We start from the raw sequence: 13611 nt of genomic DNA on the forward strand, positions 1-13611 counted from the left end.
TTCATTATAAATTTATAATCCTAATGTTATTAGTTGATGCTTCCGCTTTAGAGAACTTCTTTCATGAATTGCAATTATTATATTTTCAGATTCATTATTAAGTTCCCCTCTAAATATTTTATTCTCAAAAATTATATTAGTTGAGTCAATTGAAAATGTTCCATTCTAACAACTCAAGTCATGAACTCATGATTGTAATCCATATAAACATTCTCTATGCAGATGTCTAATTATTATTATTTTGGTAGATAATATTGGATTGTGTGATACAAGTTTTATGATTTGATAAACTCATCTAACAATGTGTATTCATGATTCAGTGGATATATTAGAAAATGGCAAAATTCTAATTTATGAATTATATAACTTGTTAAGAACATTGGCAGAGAAACATAGCCACATTTGAACTGATTTGGAGATTAGCTGTTTCCAAGACTCATATATCATCATAAGTAAAACTTTTTATTTTTCAATGAATTTAGAAAAGTTACAGCCTTTGATTTTTTTTTTCTTTTGCTTGATAGGCTCTGGGAATTGCCAAGTTAAGGCCCTACCTTTGATGAATTTCATGAGTTTGTCCATAATTTTTCCATACTATTTATTTATAAACCATAGTAATAAGCAATTCTATTTTAACTACTACTAGTAGTATAGTTTGTTTTACTAACTGGCGAATTCATAATATATGATTTTAAAATATTATTGAAGTATAGAGTGGACTTTCTTGAAATATAGTTCTAAATTAATATATAAGAATGTATTTAAAATTTATTCTTATGACGATTTAATAATTTTGTTATTTCAAGTGTACCCTATTTTTCTAAGTGAAGTAATATTGACAATAACGACACTTTCCTTTCCACAAAAATTAAAGAGATATTTTTTCTGTTAAGAAGTTGTGGATTTGTGGTCCATAATTTTTATTGAATAATAATATCTTATTGTATAAATTAGTGGATATATACTATTTGATTACATATTTAAGATATAGTTTAGTCTGAAATGGATTTTTTTTTCTTACAACAGTAGTTAAGCATCACTAGTGTCTGGATTCAAAATATATATAAGAATCAATTACAGATTTTATCCTTTTCTAGCGTGGCATTTGTAGGTTTTATCCTTTTCTGAACAGTTTTCGAATTTGCCATTTTCCGACCATGTAGTTTTACGGATTTAGCCTTGATTACGCGACAAACTGTTTTTGTTTTTGTTGTATTACTCCACTGCCCGATATGACTACTCCTCTGCCCGAACAGACAGAGAAATACGTAACGTGTTTTTATAATTCATTTTTAAAAAATCCGACTTAAATCATCAGCTGCTTCACTGTACAAAGTCTGTCGGCGGGGAAAACAGACAGTCTCGCACCACTGCTCTTCGTTTCTATCTTTCATTCTCGAGTTTGTATTGCCTAGATCTACAATTGCTTGCCTCTGGATCGATCGACAAAGCTGCAATTGGTAAGATTTACTGTAATTTTGTCTACCCGATTCGAAATTTCTGGGTTTGATTTCATCCGTTGCATGTCTTAATCCCTCTATACGCTCTTCTTCCGTCATGTATAGGTTGAGATATTTACTGCATATTGAAATTGTACGCCTGCTTCTGGTTCTGCCAACGACCATACTCTTTCATTGGTCAGTAAACCGAGCCTTTTCTTTTCTCTGAGGCTTCAATTGCTTTCATCCTTTACTAGCTTATCTCTATCTCGCCTGTTCCTGTGTAGTTCTCTGCTACTTCAATGGGTTCACTTGGAAGTGGAGCAGTTCCCTCCGTTGGACCAGGTTCGCATACTTCTGCTCTGCTCTTCATTCCTTTTCTTACAGAACTCTGATTTTGGTAGCTAGTTTTGTGCCTTTTAGGGTGTATCCGTGTAGTCTCGTTTACATTTGTTCTTCGGTGAAGCTGTATTTTACCCTTTACTCTGTTATACCTCCTGCTTGGGTTTACTGGCACCCCAGTGGCTCCTAGGGTTTAGTATCCTATACACTCCTGCTTGGGTTTACTGGCATCCCAGTGGTTCCTAGGGTTTAGTATCCTATACACTCCTGCTTGGGTTTACTGGCACCCCAGTGGCTCCTAGGGTTTAGTATCCTATACACTCCTGCTTGGGTTTACTGGCACCCCAGTGGCTCCTAGGGTTTAGTATCCTATACACTTTTGCTTGGGTTTACTGGCAGCCCAGTGGCTCCTAGGGTTTAGTATCCTATACACTCCTGCTTGGGTTTACTGGCACCCCAGTTCTTATTTTTAAGTATGTACCATATTTTCCAGCTGACACCAATGTTGGTTTTGCTGTTCTTATTTGCAGGCGTCCTTCCGGACAGAATTTTTTCTGTTGATTGCTATCCTGGTCATGCAGTTCGTATCAACTCGTATTCAAAACCTAAGTACTTAATTGATATATTGAAAGTTCTTGAAGGTATGCCTGAGTTGGAATCTTTGTTGGCATCTCCTCTTGGGGCCCTTTTCTCCCTTCCTGTTCGTCACTGTTCATTGTCTGGCCAGTTGGTGCACCAGATGCTCTGTAGACAGCTGCATACAACTAATTCTGCGGAAATGTGGTTTGTTTTTGGTGGTCAGCCCTTGAGGTTTTCCCTAAAAGAATTTCATGATGTCACTGGCTTATCTTGTTGTGATTTACCTCCGCAGTCAGAACTTGAAGCTGCAACATCTCATGCTGAAGGTGATTCACCTTATTGGTATAAGTTAATTGGTGGTAAACCTGGTTCTGTTACTGTTAAGGAACTTCTTGCCCGTCTTAAGCGCGAGCCTACTATGGCCCCTTGGCGTAAATTCAGGATTTGTCTCATTGTTATTGTAGAAGGTATTTTGCTTTGTCGGTCCCAACCAGTTAAAGCATCAATGGAGGTGGTTGAAATGGTGAAAGATGTTGACTTCTTTCTCAAATATCCTTGGGGAAGACACTCTTTTCACCGGATGCTGCGGATGGTGAAAGTTGGTAATTATATTGACAATACAGCCACCCTTGTAGGAAAGCTTAGACAATCATCTCTTGCTGTCCATGGCTTTCCGCTTTCTATCCAGTTGTTTGCTTTCAAGTCTATCCCATCACTGCTTAAGTACCTGCCCAATGGAGGAGAGCAGTTTACTTTCCTCGACCAAATCATTCCTCGACTTCCTAAGTGCAAGTCATACCATACGTCAAACATTATGCGTCTAGAGTATTCTCGTTCTGTATGTGCTTCTTCCTTTGCTTGTACTTGCTTCGTTTTCCTGTATTTTTTTTTCAGCGTCCTCATTAATCGTCAATTTCTGCAGCTGTTTGTTTTGCTGCCACAAACACCTGCGCCTGGATTTGTAGGTTCAGCCCATTGTGACCCTAAGGTTACCCATCTGGAGACCCTTATTGCATCAGCCTTTGAGTTTCATACATCCATCTGGCCTGGTGGTGATGCATCTCTGCCATCACTAAGGTCTTCTCGAAAGCGTAAATGTAATGCTTGCGCCTCTGAAAGTTCAAGTTCGGGTGAAGTCAATGGGCAGAAAAAGGTTAAGCGGGATGGACGGTCTCCTCCTGTTTCCAAACACAAAGCGGCTGCCACACTTGTTGAGAAAAAATTTAAAAGCTTTAAGGAATCTTTGCTAGTTGAGGTTCGTGATCTTATTGACAACGGTTATCAACCTGCTGTAGTTGCACCTTCGACTATTAAAAGTACTCCTACTCTTGCTGTTTCTCCTTCACTTGCACGTGTAACACGTTCTGGTTGTGCTGGGATTCCTGCTCAATCATTGTCAAATCGTTCAACTTCTTCGAAACAAGTAGACAACCGTTCTGCTAAACAATTAGCTTCGTCTTGCTCTGGTCGTGGGTCTCGCCATGATGTTCTCTCCCAAAGTTGCTCATTATCAACTGCTTCGTCTGAAGCTTGTACTGGCTTTCGCGATACCACCGCTAATGCTCCTCCCCCAACGGTAAGGCTCTTGTTGATGCTACTATATAATATGCTTTTGGATACTATTGTAGCTAATTTCCCTTTTTTTGCAAGGCTTCTTCTCCTACAATTACTGTGAACAATGCTCCTACAGTTAATTGCTCTCAATCTAGTACTCCTATTTCTCTGCTACGGCCAGATAATAAGTTGTTTCCTCAGGTTGTTTTATGTTTAAGATTTCCTCTAACTTCAATAAACTGCCCTATGTCCTACTTTATTTGTTATTTACGTCCTTCCTTTTTTGCAGAAAGAGACACGCTGTACATCGTTGCTTGATGAAGCTGCTAAGTACACAGTTGACACCTCCCGCTTTGCTTCCAAGATTTCAGAACCTGCTTCTTCTGACCATTGTCCGCAGCTCACTCAACCTCATGTCCCTCCTTCTTCTCCTCTTCCTTTGCTAAGCTCTTTGGTAAATTGTTATTTCATGCTGCTAACTCTCTCTTAAGCTCTGCACATCTGACTTACTATGCTTCCGCCACTCTATTCTTTTGACAGGTTCCCCCCACTGTTCTTGCCGCTGCGATGCCTGATTCTGAAAAGGGATCTAGCTTTGTTCCACCAATTGTACCTGTGTCAAATTTGCCACTCCCTAGAAATAGCACAGATGTTCTGCCAACCCACCATCCTGCGTTAGTCAAACATCTGTCTCAACCATGTCCCAATGATGGTTCTGCCGATCATACCACATGTGTCTTTTCTGACAAACATCATCCACTTTCTTCTTTGGAGAAAACTAGCCAACGCAAGAAAAATCCTGCTTCCTTTAGCCTTGCAAAGCCTTCCAAACAGCAATTGCTCTCTGGCCCTGCTATGAACTTGCGCAGCAAAAAACACGGTAGTCAGCCAAAGAATGTTGTTGATAGTTCTACATACATTATCAGTACGCTTGACAGTGTTGGCTCCGCATCTATTACAAAATTCGTCCATCAGCTATCCCAATTTTCGGGCAGGTGCATCATACACTTACACGATTATGGCTCAGTTTACTATCCATTCCATAGTTTCCTTCATTATATTCTTAATGCCTTCTTCTTTGCAGTGAATACGCTATAAATGGCCAGCCATACCCTGCTTCTTTTTTCTCTGCCATATATAAACCCAAAAACTGGCTATCCAGCTTGGTAAGTCTTCTCTTTACTACAGCTCATTATGTTGTTTTTTTTCCCTATGTGGATTTCCCTCATACTTGTTACTCACATTTCCTGCATTTTTAAATTTCTTCTTTCCAGCACATTGACTGCATGGTGACATTCCTTTGGAAAAAACATGGTTCTTATCTGGCGTCGCGCAGAATTACAGTTCTCGACTCCATGTTCACTTCGATTATGAGCAGTAGGTTTATGAGTTTCAGCCAGAACCTCAATACAACTGCCTATTCTTGGAACCCTCTTTTGATTGCCTATGCCCGTGGTTTAGTTGATGGGCGTCCTTCCCAGTTGGCGTGGCTCACAGATGTGGACATTGTCTATCTCCCAATGAACTGGGGTAAGCGACATTGGGTTGCCTTAGCTGTAGATCTTCCCCGTGGTCATATTGACATCCTTGACCCGTTTGAAGACTGCACTTCTGCTAGGAAGGTTGTATCCTACATGTCTCCTGTAGCTCAAATGTTGCCTTCGTTGCTTCGCTCTGTATGTGTAGATGTGCCATCTACATGGCCGTCAACTGGCTTCACGTTCAACCGCCTTCCAAATATCACGCAAAATCACAGGGGTGGCGACTGTGGCCCAATGTGCCTTAAATTTATTGAACTCCACTCTCATCAGCTAATTGAACCTCTTCGGGCCATGACAAACCAGCAAGTTGACAATATCAGAATGCACTATGCCATGGATCTCTACGCAGAATTTGTCTCCCGCGCTTGAATCTATTACTGTTTCTCTTACTAGTTTCTCGCTTCTACGCATTACTACACTGCTTTACAGTTGCTCTTCTTTACTTATGTATTAATGTGAATCCTTAGGTACATTCTTCATGTATTTGCAACTCTTCTCGCATGCACTTATAACTTCTATTTTCTCTTAGTTCACTTCCTCGCTTTTTGTCTTCCTTTCAGCTACTATATAGGTTTCGTATACTTTGTTTATTATGTCTATTGAGAATACAATTCACGTTTACAAACCATTAATGTCATAGTTCACTTCCCCGCTCCCCACCCACTACCTTATTTGACATTAAATACCTCATACCACTTACTCCATGTTTTTTTCTTTAAAAGTCCAAAATTGTTCACAGTTTGTTGTTACCCCTTCAATGGAAAAATTGGACATTAACATTGCTTTAGATATTGTCTCCCGTGTTGGGGAGGACTCGTTTAAGTCTCTTGGGGGTTTGCTGCTTGCTTCCAAACTGTGCCACACTCTAGCATCTCATCCCATTGTTCTCAACAATGTTAGCCTTCAACCCTTTCTTGATGATGCTGCGCTTATTAACGAAGACTCTATTTATCGTCCTTTTTTCCGCCGTTGCTTTGAGTCTCGTAATCCAACTGCTATTTACCTTGAGAGTATCAGGCTTGTTGCCAAATGTGGGCGCTCAGAAGACGCTCTGTACTTGTTATACACCATTGGTAACAGTCCACCTCATGCTTGGTTTGCTCGAGCGTTGCTTGAGATTTGCCTTGGGTTTTACCAAAATGCACTTCACACAATTGACACCTTTGTCTCTCACATTGGTTCGTGGAGAGCAGCTGATGCAGTTGGGAGCAAGGTCTTTCGCCACATTATTCAACTAGGTCCGGTTAAGATTCGTTCCCATGGTAACACTTGGAACTATGTTGACATACCTACCTGTTTTCGTACTCGGTGCCGCATAGACAGACGCTGCAGTCATTGTTTTTTTTATTGGTTTACTGTTATGTTCCTTCTTCTATGTTAACAACTATTTTTTTCCCATTACTATCACTCCTCTACCTTTTCTGCAACCACGCTTGTAATATGTATTTGCACCTATCTTATTTTCTATTTTAATGTAATTTACACTGTCTCTTTTCCTTCCACACGTAAGGACTTGTCCACTTATATTTATTCCCACTTGCTCCTCCTGTGCCACCTACATCATTCAATATGAAATATTTGACGCTTAACCCCCACCTGCATTTCTGCACCACATTACTCCTATTTCTCCCCTTTATTTACTCTATATAAACACACTTGTTCTTTATTTGCAATCTACGCTAAACAAACACCAAATTGCATGAAATGAACTCCATTCCACATGCTCTGCTTCTAGAAATTGTTCGCCGCCTCTCACAGCATGGTTTCAGAGAGCTTGGCCCTTTTGTAGCTGCTGGATCGGAAGGCATGGCCCTTGCCTTTGATGTCAGTGTTCTTGAGGACGTTGATATTGATGAGTTTGTATTTGCACCTCATCTTGCAAATATTGGTTCTCTCTACCGGCCCTTCTTTTTACGGTGTTTGGATGCTGCCAACCCATCTGCTCACTACGTTGAAGGCTTACGGCTTGCTGCTCAAGAAGGACCTTGCCAACGTTCAATTGACCTGTTAGGAGCCGCTGCTCCACACATCCTATATGCTAGGTTTGCGCTGGGAATTGTTCTTGTTTGTTGTGGATCTTTTGACCAAGGTATGGAGGTGATGCAAACATTTTTTAATCTTGTTCCTAATATTGAGGAAGCAGTTGAGGTTGGTGAAATGGTTCTGCACCAAGTTACATCCATGAGATTTCCAAGGGCTGGCCGTTATGACAATTCCTTACGTTTTGGTGGTGGTCTCCCTAACTGTTTTATAAATAATTTTAGGGTCACTAGTCTTTGCCGCAGATGTTTTGTTTTTATGTATGCGACTCGATTCCGAGAGTTATGCTGAAATGTATAATGTTATGCACCTTTTACTCGCCTATAATATCAATGCACCGAGTTTCCATCTACACCAACAGAAGCAGTTTTCATTACTAGTTAAAGGACACATATCAGTAGACTTGTTTAAGCAGCAGCTTAATATTACATCTTAATATTACATTCCTGCATATTACCAGAAGTGCTACGTACATTGAAGGCACAATCTGTTTGAAAGTTGGCTTTTAGCCAAGTGCACTTAGCGGGTCGCCAGATAGCTGTACAGCGGCTTTGCATCAGCCGTAGAGTACTCAAAATACACCAAAAGGTATCACCATTGCTGCTAACCACATGTGTCCATGGTCGTTGTCTGACCAATCCAAAAATAACCTTCACAACTTACATTATCGCTTCGTTGGACCAAAAAGTACTCCTCCCCATTGACTCACCTGCACATGTTTTGCTATGAACATTAACTACATATGCTTTTGATTACAATCTACACAACAAAGTCAACATATTGAAATTTCAGTCATGTACCTTATCCAGGCATGTTTTTGCAAGTAGCTCTGTTATGGCCTTTTTGATGGCATGTAGAACACTTATGAGGTCCAGTCTTGCGCCTCTTAGAACCCTTCAGAAACATTTACAAACAGTTAATTTCTAAACAAGTGGTGACATTTTTTTCTATCAATTACAGTAATAGGCTGCATCTTACCTGGTACTCTCCAGTGGAAGGGATCCTTCTTTTCCTCCTACGGCCAGGACCGTTCTTATTTTTTGGTGGAATGAATTCTGTTTCTTGCACATTTACCGGAATTTGTACGTCGCATTCATTAGGCACAGGGAAGATAAATTTCTCGTAGCTTGCACCAAAGACTTTAACCGTGTAGTGTTCACCTACAAGAGCTGGCACTGGAACGCCGTTTCTTCTTGCTGCTGCTAGAGCATGACAACAAGGGATTTCCAGCTTCTGAAACTGCAAACAGCTGCATGTTTTTTCTGCTAAATCGACATAGAACTTCTTTTCCTTCAAAGACACTTGGAAACTCCATGCTGAAACTGGTTTAACGGCCAAACCTGCTGAATCAGTGTGGTGCCGGAGGAGTAATGTGTTCACATTAGGTGTTATAGGCTCTCCCGAAGCCAATAGTTTTCTTGCTCTCTCCCTTCTGAAACAAAACCACTCCATCAACTTTGTTCTGATAGACTCTACCATTGAAACAATGGGAAGTTCAACGATTTTTGCTAATGCACCATTTAGAGCCTCAGCAATGTTGCTGCTCATCATATTGTAGCGCTTTGCTTTACAAAATGCTTGTGTCCAGTGTTCAAGAGGTATTGCATCCAAAAACACTGCACACCTTTTGTCTCTCCTTTCAATCTCAGCATACCATTCTTTGTAGTCACCATAGTTAAATGCACGAGCTGCTTTACAAACAAGGCTTGAGAGGCCTGTCCCAGGAAACTTAGCGTTAACATTCCTTTCAATGTGGACTGCGCATGCTCCATGAAAGGCAAGTGGATATACTTTTCGAACCGCAGAATATATGGACCTGTGCCGATCAGAAACAAGGACTATATCCTCTGCATCAGGGACAAGCGAGCTGAGTTGAGTAAAAAACCAGGTCCACGCCAAATCATTCTCTGCATCAACAATTCCAAACGCTATTGGAAAAACTTGAAAATTAGCATCTTGCATGCTTGCAGTCATAAGGACCCCCATAAACTTGTTCTTTATAGCAGTTGCATCTACAAGTACTACCTTTCGCATGAACTTAATGCCTGCAATGCTTGCTCCAAGAGCAAAGAATAAGTATTTGAATTGTTTTGCAACAGCTCCTCCAGCAGTATATTCCAGCTTATATACTGTTCCCGGATTTCCTTTTTCCAAAAGGTACATGTAAACTGCTAGGAGCTTGTAGCTCTTTTCATCACTCCCACGACTTTTAAGTAGAGCAGCTTCCTTAGCATACCATGCCTTCATGTATGTTACTGAAACTTTGAGCTCTGCTAGCACTATATCCGGAATATCAACTGCGCGTGGCCCAGGCAATCCGTTGGCATAATTATCTTTTAAAACCGCAGCGATCACTTTTGCTGAAGCTTGCTTCTCATACTGTGACCTAGAAGTGATGGAGCATGTGTGGGTTAGAGTTGCTCTTCTGATCTCATAATTTTCTGAATACTGTGATACCCTATGTGCAAATACTCTCCATCTACAATGTCGATCAATACAGACACATATGACCCGCTTTCTGTCTGACTTTGTTTGCCTAAAATGAAACAACCTCTTGATGGCATATATGGCTAAAGTGTTTTGTAAATCCTCTTTACTTTTAAACACTCTACCAATATATATTGCATCTTCTTCAGCAGATATAATGGCACATCCATCTGTGTTAGTTACTTGGTAGATGTCATCAAAAACTGGTTCAGCATCGCCTCTCTGTGTGTAATCAACAAACACATCCTCTAAATCACCGAGTTGGGTAGCCAAAGGCAATGCTGATGAAACCGTCGCTTGCTTTTCCACAGCAACTACAGAGGAAGAAGGCCCGGGTTGGTCGTTTACACCAAAAGCAGAGGAGCCAGGCTCACTGTGGTTCCCCACAGCAAATGTCAGTCCACTAGGCCCACCTTGGTTGCGATCAGAAAATCCTGAGGAATCATTGGCTACTAGGTAATCATCATAAAAACCGGGGGATGCATTCCCTGCTACATTGTCCTCACCTCCATGATTGCCCTCTCCTCCAACATTGTCCTCTCCTCCAAGATTGCCCTCTCGTCCAATTTTGACCTCTGCTCTAAGGTTGTCCTCATTTGCAAACTGAGGTTCCTCTCTTTCCCTTGTCACGTATGACAGAACAGCTGCACCTATGTCCTCCTCCCCAGTATCACATCTTCCATCTTCAACAATTGGCGATATGACATCTGTTGTTGGCTGTCCTAACTGGAATAAAGATGCATTGAAGTCAAAAGGATATTGGCTGTCGAATGCCAAATTCCAGTAATCCTCATCACAAAGATCATCATCTTCTGTCCCTGACGAAACAAGCCCATCTGTGTCAGAATCTTCAGTATGATTACTGCCTGTATCAACCTCAGTATCATTGCATTTACCTTTACCCTTACGCATCCGTAGCTCATTTTGACGCTTCTCAACATCTTCAACTGCTCTTATCAACTCTTCATCCTCTTCAGCACTTACGTCTCGCAGTCCCACTATACCTGTTGCATTGTTATCTTCAGAGTGAGCAGACAGTGATGGTGTATCTGCATCACCAAGTCTAATGATGCCACAATCATTTTTCCTAGACTCCTCACTACTTGATGGAACAGAGATGAACTTTATTGGCGTTTTTGAACAAGATGCATCCGTGTCAACAAATAGCCGCCTCCTAACACCACTGTGCTTGCTAGTAAGATTGTATCTGCTGTCAGGCAAGGCTTCCTCAATTGGCAGTACCGCTGCATAAGCCTCTGCAGTTTCATCCCCACCAAAATCTTTACCCTTCTCAGCAGGAACCAAAGATTTTCTCAGCCTCACGCCAATATCATCACCAGTTTCAGGTTCAAGAGACAATAAGAGATTTAGATGAACTGCAGTTTCCTTTACAGCCAAGAAGTTTCTGACGCTCGTGGTGCTAGTAATGATGACAGGGGGTCTTGAATTCACTGCAAACACAGAAAGTTGACAGGGAAGCCAGTAGCTTAATTTTGGTTTGAAGCTCAGTCCCTCCAGTTCAAACTCTTTACGGACAGCTAAGATTAGATCCTCGTAGCTCATACCAACATTCATAGATATACTGCGTGCATAACATTCTTTTGCAATATAGAAATCCCATATACCCTTATCAGAGCATTCCCAACTGCCAGCGATTACAAAGACAGGCACATGTGATCCCTGTATTGTTAAATACAATTATCAGTAACTTCTTTACATTTACCTTTACAGGTACAACTGGAGGAAAGACTACTACAATTGTGAATAGAAAGAAATTGGGAATCAGTCTTAAAATATCATTCAAACACTTACACCAGGACCTGACTACTAACAAGTAAGTGGAAATTAAACTATGAATCAAGAACTATTACCTGCGGATCCATAACTCTGATGTAGTCTTTATTCTTACTGTGGCCTTCGATAGATCTCGGGAGAACGACGGCACCAAATTTTGTTAACAATGTCCACAAGAGGGCAACTACTATATAATATCCTGGTACTTAAGTCCTCTTCACTACATCCATAGAAAAGCAAAACCCTACGAAATCTCAGCCACACAAATGACATGTCTACAGTGCCATCGGTCACCTCCGTGAACAGAGCCATCGTTGCTGCAGAAAGAAAAAAAATTTGAAATCACAAAGATGGCGCTCGTTGACCTAAGGGCAAAACAGACTTTTCGCAATACTAAAAATGGCAAATGCAAAAGCCCAAACGGAAAATGGCATGGGTGTAAGTTTTGGCCCAAAAGTGGCATTCTGGACAATTCTCCCTAGTAAAAATACTAAAATAGTTTAGAAATGTACGGAAATCTACTATAGAATTATACGAGTACTAAACATATCAATATAGGCTTTGACTTTAAAATTAAAACAATTATTGTGAGCAATTAGACTAAGATATTTCATAAAATTAAAATATTTGACCAGTGGAATAAGCAGCACTGTTCATGCCCTCTCTTCCTAATTCTTATTATACTTTGAGATAAATTATATCTCAGTGTATTGCCAGTTGCCACTTGCCACTAATATATCAAATATATACTACTACATTTCACTTGTTGACATCGCTGTAAGTGAAGTTTGGCACGACCCACTTAAATAACTAATAGGGTTAATTAACCACTTATAAATTTTTCCAAATTGTCATTTTGTCTTAATGTGAGACGTAACATCTAATACGTCTGACCTAAGAGTTGGTTCCGATCACAAATTTGAGAAGCATCTTTCGATAAATTTTTAATTTAATTTTCACCATTTTAAGTAAAAACTTAACTAAGAGCTATTTTCTATTTGACGTGAATTTTGAAAATATCTTCTTAAATATAGAATGGGAAAGGGAATGTAATAATATAGACCACAGTCTGTGGTCCACAGATACAAAAATATGTCCCGTGCTTAACACGTCCGAGTCATTGTCGTACCCTTTTGCCAACTTTTTCAAGTTTCTTACGTGAAAATGACTACACGTTTTAAATTGACATATATTCGCAAAATGCCAAATTCTACCCTTAACCAAATTATGTGGTAATGGATACAAAATAGTTAAAGTAAACAAAATTTTTGTGTCAAGTATATAAAAATTTGAAAATTAGAGAGTAAATTGATTTTTAAAAAACTTTAAATTGAAGTGATGAAAAATAAATAAATAAATGAATAAAAGTTACAAAACTGTAGTTTTCACATATATATATAAAACTGTAGAAATACTGTAGTTAGATCGCTCAAGATTAACTTGAAGTCTTGAATTACTTTATATCCATAATTTATATATGTTTTTCAACAAAATACTGTTTATTATTTCGTTTTATCCCAAGAAATTAAATAATATTCGAGTTAGTAATCGGTGTATAGCCTTAGAGCAAACACAACGGTGCAATCGCACCATGGGTTTTAGTATTAAAATAAACGATTTTATTGCAAAAGTTGTGTCAGTAACGAAATCCGCGTGTATGTTTACAACCGGATATAGAATTTAATTATGAGACAAAAAATTTTACATTATTTTATTACTTCAACTCTCATTATTTTATTAATAAAACAACACTAACACACCCCACTTTTACTAGTGCGCATGGTCTTACTTGACCCAAGGCCTCTCTCAAGAAATTAAAAGCCCAATAATAGTTT

At 39.7% G+C, this 13611-nt stretch overlaps 1 protein-coding gene across 1 annotated transcript; it reads right to left on the reverse strand.

Annotated features, from left to right (window-relative positions):
• Positions 1-6050: 6050 nt before the first annotated feature.
• LOC110226405 lies at positions 6051-11812 on the reverse strand. The gene is made up of 2 exons (XM_021018121.1): positions 8296-11812; positions 6051-8204 (listed from the first exon to the last, which is right to left on the reverse strand). The coding sequence occupies exon 1, from the start codon at positions 11555-11557 to the stop codon at positions 8450-8452; it is 3108 nt and encodes a 1035-aa protein (XP_020873780.1). The 5' UTR covers positions 11558-11812; the 3' UTR covers positions 6051-8204; positions 8296-8449.
• Positions 11813-13611: the final 1799 nt, after the last annotated feature.

Source organism: Arabidopsis lyrata (genome assembly GCF_000004255.2).
Source record: "Arabidopsis lyrata subsp. lyrata unplaced genomic scaffold ARALYscaffold_89, whole genome shotgun sequence".
In the NCBI taxonomy this organism is placed as follows: domain Eukaryota; kingdom Viridiplantae; phylum Streptophyta; class Magnoliopsida; order Brassicales; family Brassicaceae; genus Arabidopsis; species Arabidopsis lyrata.

Bases quoted from the DNA above. Each gene is read 5' to 3' on its own strand.
- LOC110226405 (XM_021018121.1), bottom strand. From the start codon at position 11,557: ATGAATGTTGGTATGAGCTACGAGGATCTAATCTTAGCTGTCCGTAAA.